The 11,703-nt window shown below is 52.8% G+C and overlaps 1 protein-coding gene across 4 annotated transcripts in view; it reads left to right on the forward strand.

The window, feature by feature from the left end:
* The window catches only part of CSNK1G2 (casein kinase 1 gamma 2), a 29,864-nt gene extending 23,978 nt beyond the window's left edge, over positions 1-5,886 (forward strand). The window contains exons 3-12 of one of the 4 annotated variants that reach the window (XM_030845817.3): positions 677-717; positions 862-931; positions 1,010-1,158; positions 1,257-1,491; positions 1,557-1,642; positions 1,721-1,805; positions 1,905-2,053; positions 2,217-2,300; positions 2,385-2,491; positions 2,611-5,886. In XM_030845817.3, coding sequence (XP_030701677.1) covers positions 677-717; positions 862-931; positions 1,010-1,158; positions 1,257-1,491; positions 1,557-1,642; positions 1,721-1,805; positions 1,905-2,053; positions 2,217-2,300; positions 2,385-2,491; positions 2,611-2,665 — 1,061 coding nt within the window. In that variant the 3' untranslated portion in view covers positions 2,666-5,886. Of the gene's footprint in view, positions 1-676; positions 718-861; positions 1,159-1,256; positions 1,492-1,556; positions 1,643-1,720; positions 1,806-1,904; positions 2,054-2,216; positions 2,492-2,610 lie in introns of all 4 variants that reach the window. The other 3 variants (XM_030845816.3, XM_030845815.3, XM_030845819.3) reach the window with 3 other exon arrangements.
* Positions 5,887-11,703: the final 5,817 nt, after the last annotated feature.

Raw genomic sequence — 11,703 nt, forward strand, 5'->3', positions numbered from 1 at the left:
ACGCTCCCTCCTGATGGGCTCCTGGCTGGGGCCCCTGCTCCCCAGCGAGGGGGCGGGGCTTGTCCTCTGGACGTGTACAGCTCAAGGCCGGAGTTCCTGGCATTGTGGAATGGGGGGCGCCTTCGGGGTCCCTAGAGGCTGGAGCGGTGAGCATAGGTCAGGTGGCGGGGGGGGGGCCTCACAGAGCCTCTGGGGACGGTGGGGGGAGGGTGTGTGGGAGGGGTGTGATGTCTCCTCCAGGTTCCCTGCGGCTGGAGCTGAAGAAAGGCCTTGGGGTCACCAGGACTCTTTGTTGTGTTTTCACTTTTTTAGATGGGAGAAGTTGGAGCGTGTTGGCGTGCTGGCGGGAAGGATCCCGCAGAGGACTTGGGAGCAGCCCCGAGTGGGCGGAGGCAGGGTTGGCCTCTGGGGCGGTGCTGGAGGAGAGGGCAGGACGGCAGGGAGGGGGCCCAGGAGATGAGGGTGCGGGGGCAGATGCGGGTTCCCACGGCCGGTGGGAGTACCTTGCGGGCCCGGGAGGGATGGGCCCATCCTTTTCCCTTCCAGGTCCGGGAGGGATGGGCCACGCTCAAGGAGGGCTGCCGCAGAACAGGAGGTGCCCCTTGGACGGGTGGGTCGTGAGCGGTCTCCTGTGTGCTGGGGGTCCTGCCGACCTGACGTGCCTCTCCTCCCACAGGAAAGAATCTCTATACAAATGAATACGTAGCTATCAAATTGGTGAGTCCGGGCCCTGCCCCCTTCCCCCAGTCCCCAGCCCGGGCAGGCCCCTCGCCGGCCCCCAGCAGAGGCTGTCCCCACGGGCCGGGAGGAGGGCAGGACCGCGCCCTGCGTGACATCTATGTGTCCCCTCGTCCCTCCCAGGAGCCCATCAAGTCCCGGGCGCCGCAGCTGCACCTGGAGTACCGCTTCTACAAGCAGCTCAGCGCCGCAGGTACCCCGGGGCCGGCTGTGGGAGCGCAGGGGGAGCCCGCCCGGGCGTCGCGTGAGTCTGTGTGTCCTCCACCCGCAGAGGGCGTCCCTCAGGTCTACTACTTCGGCCCGTGCGGGAAGTACAACGCCATGGTGCTGGAGCTGCTCGGACCCAGCCTGGAGGACCTGTTCGACTTGTGCGACCGCACGTTCACTCTCAAGACAGTGCTCATGATTGCCATCCAGCTGGTGCGGGCCGCGGGAGGGCGAGGGGGCCGGACGCTGTGGGGCGGCAGAGGGAAGGTGGGCAGGGCGGAGGGAGCCCGCTGAGGCCCGCCCGCCCGCAGATCACGCGCATGGAGTACGTGCACACCAAGAGCCTCATCTACCGCGACGTGAAGCCCGAGAACTTCCTGGTGGGGCGACCGGGCACCAAGCGGCAGCACGCCATCCACATCATCGACTTTGGCCTGGCCAAGGAGTACATCGACCCCGAGACCAAGAAGCACATCCCGTACCGCGAGCACAAGAGCCTGACGGGCACGGCGCGCTACATGAGCATCAACACGCACCTGGGCAAGGGTGAGCGGCGTGCGGGGTGGGCGGGGGGGCGTGAGGGCTGCGCTGACCTGCCGTCCCCCCCGCAGAGCAGAGCCGCCGTGACGACCTGGAGGCGCTGGGCCACATGTTCATGTATTTCCTGCGCGGCAGCCTGCCCTGGCAGGGGCTCAAGGTGGGCGCGCCGGGGCCGGGGCGGGGCTGGGGGTCTCCTGCGGGCAGCGCCTCGGTGCCGACCGCGCTCTCCCTGCAGGCCGACACGCTCAAGGAGCGCTACCAGAAGATCGGGGACACTAAGCGGGCCACGCCCATCGAGGTGCTCTGTGAGAGCTTCCCAGGTGAGGGTCTGCCCCCCGTCCCCCGCACTCCCCGCAGACCCCCTGCCCAGTGCCGCCGCCCTGCTCCTCCACGCCCCCCAGCCCTGTCGCTGTCCTCAGAGGAGATGGCCACGTACCTGCGCTACGTGCGACGCCTGGACTTCTTCGAGAAGCCGGACTACGACTACCTGCGCAAGCTCTTCACCGACCTCTTTGACCGCAGCGGCTTCGTGTTCGACTACGAGTACGACTGGGCTGGGAAGCCCCTGGTACGTGGGCGGAGGGGAGGCTGGTGCTGGAGGGGGGCCCCTGGCGCGTGGGGGCAGCTGGCAAGGACCCTGAAGCCCCTGTGCTCGGGGGCGGGGGTGGCTGGCACGTGACGTGGGGCGGGGGGTGGCTGCCGGGCCTCAGCCGCATCCTGCCCCCTTGCAGCCCACGCCCATCGGCACGGTCCACACCGACCTGCCCTCGCAGCCTCAGGTTCGGGAAAAAGCCCTGCTATACAGCAAAAACCAGGTGAGGGGCCGGCCGAGGACCCCAGCAGCGTGGGGGTGGGGAGAGCAGGGCCTACAGGACTCCCGTGCCCCTCTTGCCCCGCAGGCACTGAACTCCACCAACGGGGAGCTGAATGCCGATGACCCCACCGCTGGCCACTCCAACGCCCCCATCACGGCCCCCGCAGAGGTGGAGGTGGCCGACGACACCAAGTAAGGCCCCCGAGGTTGCTGGGGGCTGGGACTCCCTGGGCCCACCCCCTCGCGCCCGTTCCCCCATCCCCCTCTTCTCCAGCCTGCGCCGCCTCCCAGCCTGTGCCCGCCCCTTCCAGGTGCTGCTGTTTCTTCAAGAGGAGGAAGAGAAAATCTCTGCAGCGACACAAGTGACCCCGGGGCGGTGGCCTCTGAAGCCTCCCGCTGCAGCCCCTCGGGGCCCGCTTTTCCACGGCCGCGTGGCCACCGCTGGACGCAGACTGCAGGCCCGGCAGAGCTGCCAGCCCCCGCGTGGGGTCACTTCCTTCACGTAAGACTTTGGCCGAGATTTCTACACCTGTGTCTAGTCCTCCCCTCCGAGAGCATTAACTATTTAAAACAAGGAAGAGAGAAAACCACAGCGGCCGCCCTGCCTTGTGCCCCCGCGCGTCTGCTGAGTAAGTAGCGCGGCCGCCTCCGTCCAGCCCGCCGCTCGCCCGTTAGTGTCATAAAGTGCAGCTTGTCTCCCTCGATCCAAAGGCCGTTTTCTCGAGGGGGCGCTGCGGGGCGTTGCTGCCAGGGGTGAGCCCGCCCTGGGCCTCCCCAGACCAAAGGGGAAGGCGGGATGAGAGCGGCCCCCAACTGAAATGCTGCACCAAAGCCTGGGCCGGTGGGCGCAGCCCGCGGGGGGTCTGCACACCTGCTCGTGGAGCCGCCGGCCTGGAACTCTCGGGGTGGCCACCGCGTGGCCCGTGGGCTCCTTGTGTCGCTCTGCGCTGCCGGCCGAGCCGTGGAGACAAGCGCCTTAAAGCCCATCCGAGCCCCGCAGGTGCGTGTGGAGCTGGCAGCCCGTCGGTGCGGCCCCCGTGGTCCCCTGGGGCCCGCGTGCTGAGGGCAGAGCAGCTGGGGGCGCCCCGCGTGTGCGTCTAGGTCTTGCTTTACAAAAAGTGTACAGAAATGGCACTTCCGTTTCTCTGATGCTTCCTGGAAGCCATAGAACTTAGGGGCTTTTTTTAAAAAATAAAGGAAAATGAAACCAATTCTGAGCATGGTGTCCAGTCTTTCCAAGGGGCTTGGCTGAGGCCAGCAGCAGCTCACATAGCCAAGTCCCTGGGAAGGGACAGGCTAGGAGGCAGGACAACTTGGGGAAGGAGCCGGGGAGTGGCAGCCCCCTTGCTCAGGAGAAATAAACGGTCGGAAACAAGGTAACAGAACTGAAGTGGATGTAAGAACCAGGTTTAGGACTTCCCTGGTGGCGCAGTGGTTAAGCATCCACTTGCCAGTGCAGGAGGACACAGGTTCGAGCCCTGGTCCCAGAAGGTCCCACATGCCGTGGAGCAACTAAGCCCAGGAGCCGCAGCTACCAAGCCTGCACTCTAGAGCCTGCGAGCCACAGCTACTGAGCCCACATGCCACAACTACTGAGCCTGTGCGTCTGGAGCCCGTGCCCTGCAACAAGAGAAGCCACTGCATTGAGAAGCCCACGCACCGCAACAAAGACCCAACGCAGCCAAAAAAAAAAAACCAGGTTTGGTCTACTTGGGGCTGGTGGAAAAAAGAGCCATTGAAGTAAATCACAGTGAGAACAGCAAACACGGGAGCTGAAGGACAGGCTCCTTGCCGTTGTCTGCACAAGTCCATCTGAAACCCTAACCCTAAGGCTTCCCTTCCAGGAGCAAAAAGGTACCAGCTGTATGTGAATGGTTAGGTCTTGAGTGAACCCGACAGCACAAAGTGGGAAGCCCTGTGACAGCGTCACAGTCACTGTGGACGCGGCTGAGGAAAAATGACTTTGGTGGCTATGGACTAATTGTTTATATCCCCCAACATTCAGATGGTGCTGCCAGACCCGCAGTGGGGGACAGTGTTAGGAGGCATGGGGCCTTCATGATGGGACTAGCGTCCTGGTAAGGAGAGGAGGAGAGACCAGAGCTCTCTGTGCTGGGTGAGGATGCAGCGGGAAGGCGGCTGTCTGCAGGCTGGGACGCGGGCCCTCACCAGGAACTGGCCACACCGATCTCGGACTCCAGGACAGTGAGAAATGCCATGTGTGGTTTCAGCCTGTGTTGTTCTGTTAGGGCAGCATCAGCTAAGAAAACACAACAGCAGCAGTTCTTGAAACAGTTTCACAAGGATCCAGGTAGTTGAAAACGATGGCAGCCCACCGTCTGTCCCAAACAACACAGAACCACTGGGAGGAATGCCTGCCGCGTGCAACATCCTGCCTACACGTACAAAGTAAGGAACACCGCCAAGTCCCCCGTGGGAGCCTGGCCTCCCTCCCAGCCCTTTCTCTCTGCTGGGCCGTGTGGGAGCATCGGCAGGGGGCAGCCATCAAGGTGGGCAGAAGCCAAAAGGCAGAGGTTCACAGCACAACCTGCACATGTCCCTTGCCCCAGCCAGGAACCCCAGCGTCCCCAGGAGAGAGCATGAGGTCGGAGAAGGGCAGACTGTCCCAACAGCGTCAGAAGATACGAAACCATCTTGGATCAGAAATTCAAAAACAAGGGACAGACGCGGACAAAAACCAGACTTGGAAATGGCTGATCCAATTCTGGAAGAAAATGAAAGAACAGATGATTTTAGAAACGAAGGATAAACTGTAAGGTGCCCCAGGCTCCAGGGGAGATCTGAGAAAAGGCCTGGGAAGCAGAACAAGACGGTGAAGAGTTGACGCAGTTGCTGACGCAGGAGATGGTGGCCGAGTGAGTGTCGGTTGCTGGGAGTTCCCTGGTGGTCTAGTGGTTAGGACTCCGTGCTTTCACTGCTGTGGCCAGAGTTCAATCCCTGGTTGGGGAACCGAGATCCCGCCAGCCACACAGCACAGCCAAAAAATAAAAAATAAAGCTGCTGCTGAGGGGAACTTTCCAGGTAGAGCCTGGAATCTCCACCACGAATTAGAGACAGTTGCCCACAAGGCACACCCTCGCAAGGATGCGGGAGGACCTTACGAGGACGTGCACGGGGAGGGCCGTGACTGGGGCCTGCAGACAGAGAGGTAGAATCGTGCACTGAGGCCCGAGAACTCGGCTCCTCAGCCTTTCCAGAAGCTGGTGGAACGAGCCTGAGCTGAGGCTCCCACGTGCTGCCAGGGTATCCCTCCAGCACCGAGGCCTGGGAAGGCCAGTGCTGCCTGCCCGGTCCGGGTTGGAGGGGTAGAGGCCACCTCTGTGTTGTGGGGAAGTGGAAATGGCGCAGCTGGGAGAGCAGGCGGAGAGGAGGCCAGGCCAGCCCTCTGGCGGTGCCGGAACCAGAGGGGTCGGCTCATGTGGCGGTTTTCGTTATAAACAGGGAAGGAACGCAGAAGAGAGGGGCACCTGTGTGATGTTGGCCTATTCCCACTTACCCCCACTTGTGCTATTTTTGCCATTTATTTTACTTCTGACATACGTTATAAGCCCGCAACTCCCTGTCATTATATACGGTCAAGTCTTTCAAATACATTTTTTTAATAAATTTATTTTATTTTTGGCTGCGTTGGGTCTTCGTTGCTGTGCGCGGGCTTTCTCTAGTTGTGGCTCGTGAGCCCTAGAGCACAGGCTCAGTAGTTGTGGCGCACGGGCTTAGTTGCTCCGTGGCACGTGGGATCTTCCCGGACCAGGGCTTGAACCCGTGTCCCCTGCGTTGGCAGGCAGGTTCTTAACCCCTAATTTATTGATTTTTGGCTGTGTTGGGTCTTCGTTGCTGCATGCGGGCTTTCTCTAGTTGTCGTGAGCAGGGGCTACTCTTCGTTGCCGTGCGCGGGCTTCTCATGATGTGGCACCTCTTGTTGTGGAGCACGGGCTCTAGGCTCGTGGGCTTCAGTAGTTGTGGCGCGTGGGCTCAGTAGTTGCTGCTCGCGGGCTCTAGAGCACAGGCTCAGTAGCTGTGGCACACGGGCTTAGTTGCTCAGTGGCATGTGGGGTCTTCCCCAACCAGGGTTCGAACCCGTGTCCCTTGCATTGGCAGGTGGATTCTTAACCACTGTGCCACCAGGGAAGCCCCTCAAATACATTTTTAAGAAGAGTTTTGTGGACTTCCCTGGTGGCGCAGTGGTTGAGAGTCCGTCTGCCGATGCAGGGGACGCGGGTTCGTGCCCCGGTCTGGGAGGATCCCACATGCCGCGGAGCGGCTGGGCCCGTGAGCCATGGCCGCTGGGCCTGCGCATCTGGAGCCTGTGCTCCGCAACGGGAGAGGCCACAACAGTGAGAGGCCCACGTACCGCAAAAAAAAAAAAAAAAAAAAAGAGTTTTGTATGTTCACCCACGTGGTCACGCTTCCCACTGCTCTTTGTTTCATCTGCTGACCCACCAGAGGTTCCATCTGAGATCCTTTCCTTTCGGTCTGAAGAGCTCCCTTTAATACGTCTCGTGGTGCAGGTTTACTGGCAACAAATTCTCCCAGCTTTTAGTGGCCTAAAAATATCTTTATTTCGCCTACATTAGCAGAAGGTATTTTCAGTGGGAATGGGATTCTGCGTTGGCAGGTGGTTTGGGTTTGACTTTCTTGCCTCAGCATTTTAGAGATGCTATTCCGTTGTTCCTGACAAGAGGTGAGCTGGCCCTGTTAACCCCTTCAAAGGAATGTGTCTTTTTTGTCCGGCTGCTTTTTTTTAAAATTTATTTTTGGCTGCGTTGGGTGTTTGTTGCTGTGCACGGGCTTTCTCTACTTGTGGTGAGTGGGGTCTACTCTGTTGCGGTGCGCGGGCTTCTCGTTGCAGTGGCTTCTCTTGTTGTGGAGCACGGGCTCTAGGCACACGGGTTTCAGTAGTTGTGGCTCGCGGGCTCAGTTGCTCCGCGTCATGTGGGATCTTCCAGGACCAGGGCTCAAACCAGTGTCCCCTGCATTGGCAGGCGGATTCTTAACCACTGTGCCACCAGGGAAGCCCTGCTTTTTATAGTTTGAAGTTATTTGACTCTGATGGGTGTTTTTGGTTGTTTTTTTAAAGTATAGTTGATTTACAATGTTGTGTTAGTTTCGGGTATATAGCAAAGTGATCAAATTTCATATATATGTGTGTATATATATGTGTGTGTGTGTGTGTTCTTTTTCAGATTGTTTTCCATTATAGCTTGTTACAAGATATTGAATATAGTCTCAGGGCTATACGTAGGTTCTTGTTGCTTATTATATGTATAGTAGTGTGTTTCTGTTAATCCCAGACTCCTAATCTATCCCTTCCTCCCATCCTCTTTGGTAACTGTAAGTTTGTTTTCTGTGTCTGTGAGTCTGTTTCTGTTTTGTAAATGTGTTCATTTGTATTTTTTATATTCCACATATCAGTGATATCATATGGTATTTCTTTGTCTGACTTATTTAGTATGATAATCTCTAGGTCCATCCATGTTGTGGCAAATGGCATTATTTCATTTTTATGGCTGAGGTAGTATTCCATGTATATAGGTACCACATCTTCTTTATCCATTCCTCTGTCGATGGACATTTAGGTTGCTTCCGTGTCTTGGCTATTGTAAACAGTGCTGCTGTGAATACTGGGGTGCATGTATCTTTTCAGATTAGCGTTTTGTCTGGATATATGCCCAGTAGTGGGATTGCTGGATCATATGGTAGTTCTATTTTTAGTTTTCTGAGGAACCTCCATACTGTACTCCATAGTGGCTGCACCAATTTGCATTCCCACTAACAGTGTAGGAGGGTTCCCTTTTCTCCACACCCTCTCCAGCATTTATTATTTGTAGACTTTTTGATGATGGCCATTCTGACTGGTGTGAGGTGATTCCTCATTGTAGTTTTGATTTGCGATATATGTGTCTATACATATTATGTATATAAATAGATATATATGTATTTATACTGTGTGCAGATTAGGAACGATCCTGAAGTGAATGATATTGTGATTATAATATACCAGAAAAAATGTATATATCATATTTCCTATTCATCCATCAAGGGACACTTAGGTTGTTTCTATGTCTTGGCTATTGTGAATAATGCTGCAGTGAACATGGGGGGTGCATATATCTCTTCAAGATACCTGATTTCATTTCCTTTGGATATATACCCAGAAGTGGGACTGCTGAGTCATATGGGAATTCTATTTTGAATTGTTTGAGGAACCATCATGCTGTTTTCCATTGCGGCTGTATCTATGTTTCTGTATTTCTGTAGATTTCTGTAGTGAATCTGTTCTTTTTCTCGTTTTATTTTTAACCACCTAAAGTTATGGTCTGCCACAACAGTCTATATCCTAACCAGAAATTGAACCCCTTTTATTATCTCTTTCATGTCTGTAGGATCTGTAGTGGTGTTCCCCTTCTCTCTTTTTTTTTTTTAATAAAGGGAACTTTATTTTTATTTATTTATTATTTATTTATTTTTGTTTGTGTTGGGTCTTCGTTGCTGCGTGCAGGCTTTCTTTAGTTGCAGTGAGCGGGGGCCGCTCTTCATTGCAGTATGTGGGCTTCTCATCGCGGTGGCTTCTCTTGTTGTGGAGCACGGGCTCTAGGGCACGCAGGCTTCAGTAGTTGCGGCACAAGGGCTCAGTAGTTGTGGCGCATGGGCTTAGTTGCTCCGCAGCACGTGGGATCTTCCCGGACCAGGGCTTGAACCTGTGTCCCCTGCAGTGGCAGGTGGATTCTTAACCACTGCGCCACCAGGGAAGCCCCCGCTTCTCACGTTTGGTGTTAGTCATGTGTTTTCTCTTTAAAAACAAACAGAAACGTTTGCTATTGTTTTATCAAAGGACCAAAGGTTTGTTTGTGTTTCATGTTTTTCGTGTTTTCTGCTTCAGTTTTGGCCTCATTATTTTGTTGTTTCTCCTGTTTTGGGTTGAACTTGCCGTTAATTCTCTGGTGTCTTAAGATGAAACCTGAGACCATGGATTTTAAACCTCTCTTCTTGGGAATACCCTGGCGGTGCAGTGGTTAGGACTTGGCGCTTTCACTGTGGGGCCCGGGTGAAATCCCTGGTCAGGGAACTAAGATCCTGCAAGCTGTGTGGTGCAGCCAAAAAATTAATGATAATAAATAAGTAAAATAAACCTTTCTTCTTTTCCAACCTATGCATAAAGTGTAAGTGTTCCCCTCAATTCTGCTTTAGCAGGATCTTCAAATTTTGGTGTATTATAATCACCACCATTCAGTTCAAAGTCGTTCTTAATTTCCATATGGTTTCTATTTCAGCCTATGTTTATGTCAAGGAGTTAATTACCAAACACTTGGGGATTTCTTGTTGTTATCCTATGATTGATTCTAGTTTGATTCCACTTTAGCCAGAGAACATGCTCTGCAGGAGGTAAATTATTCTTAAGCCTGCATTACGGTACATAATATTACCTATTGTGGTCATTGTTTCCTGTGCACTTGATAAAAACCTGTGTTCTGCAGTTGCTGGGAGTAGTGTTCTGTGTATGTCCACTAGGCAAGTCTGCTGTTCATGTTGTTCATGTTGTTCCGATCTTAATGATCCTTCCTGATTTCTTCTGTCATTTATAGAGCTGTGTGATGGTGTCCATCTCCAACTATGAATATAGTTTTGCCAGTTTTTCAGTTTTGTCCTGTCAGTTCTTTTTTTTAATATATTTTTAAAAATATTTATTTATTTGGCTGCACTGGGTCTTAGTTGCAGCACATGGGATCTTTAGTTGTGGCATGCAGGATCTAGTTCCCTGACCAGGGAGTGAACAAGGGCCCACTGCATTGGGAGTGTGGAGTCTTTTTTTTTTATTATTATTTTTTTAAAAAATATTTTATTTATTTTTGGCTGCATTGGGTCTTCGTTGCATGGAGTCTTCTTCATTCTTCCTCTTCCCCTCCTTTGGGACTCCACTGACAGACGTCAGGCCCTTTGACTGTGTCCCACATCCCTTATGATCTGTTTCATTTTCCCATTCTTATTACTTTTTACTTTTCTTCACATTGGACATTTCTTATTGCCCTGTCTTCTGTTGTGTCCAGTCTACTGTTGCTCCTAGCTGCCAATATTTTCATTACAGATATTGTATTTTTCAGTGCTAAACTGTCAAATATAGATATGTTCCAACTCTGTTGAATTTTGTTATTTTTTTTCTTATTTATTCATTTAATTTTTTTTTACATTGGAGTATAGTTAATATACAATGTTGTGTTTTAGGTGTACAGCAAAGTGACTCAGTTATACATATATCTATTCTTTTCCCACTTCGGTTATTACAGACTATTGAGTAGAGTTCCTTGTGCTATACAGTAGGTCCTTGTTGGTTATCTATTTTATGTCTAGTAGTGTGTATATGTTAATCCCAACCTCCTAATTTATCCCTCCCCCCACCTTTCCCCTTTGGTAACCATAAGTTTGTTTTCTAAGTCTGTGAATCTGTTTCTGTTTTGTAAATAAGTTCATTTGTATCATTTTTTAGATTCCACATATAAGTGATATCATATGATATTAGTCTTTTCTGTCTGACTTCACTTAGTATGAGAATCTCTCGGTCCATCCATGTTGCTGCAAATGGCATTATTTCATTTTTTTTTACGGCTGAGTACTATTCCATTGTATGTATGTACTGCATCTTCTTAAATATTCATCTGTCAGTGGACATTTAGGTTGCTTCTGTGTCTTGCCTATTGTGAATAGTGCTGCTATGAACATTGGGGTGCATGTATCTTTTTGAATTATGGTTTTCTCTGCATATATGGCCAGGTGTGGGATTGCTGGATCACATGGTAGCTCTCTTAGTTTTTTAAGGAACCTCCATACTGTTGTCCATAGTGGCTGCACCAATTTTCATTCCCACTAACAGTGTAGGAGGGTTCCCTTTTCTCCACACCCTCCCCAGCATTTATTGTTTGTAGACTTTTTTAAAAATTAATTAATTTTATTTTTGGCTGCGTTGGGTCTTCATTGCTGTGCGTGGGCTTTTTCTCTAGTTACGGTGAGCGGGGGCTACTCTTCAGTGCGGTGTGCAGGCTTCTTACTGCAGTGGCTTCTCTTGTCACGGAGCATGGGCTCTAGGCGTGCAGGCTTCATTAGTTGTGGCACGTGGACTCAGTAGTTGTGGCTCGTGGGCCCTAGAGCGCAGGCTCAGTAGTTGTGGCTTGCGGGCTGTAGAGTGCAGGCTCAGTAGTTGTGGCGCATGGGCTTCGTTGCTCCGCGGCATGTGGGATCTTCCCGGACCAGGGTTCAAACCCGTGTGCGCTGCATTGGCAGGCTGATTCTTAACCACTGCGCCACCAGGGAAGTCCGTTTGTAGACTTTTTGATGATGGCTGTTCTGACTGATGTGAGGTAATACCTCGTATTATAGTTTTTTTTTTTTTT

Source organism: Globicephala melas, chromosome 3, assembly GCF_963455315.2.
Source record: "Globicephala melas chromosome 3, mGloMel1.2, whole genome shotgun sequence".
NCBI classification, from domain to species: Eukaryota; Metazoa; Chordata; class Mammalia; order Artiodactyla; family Delphinidae; genus Globicephala; species Globicephala melas.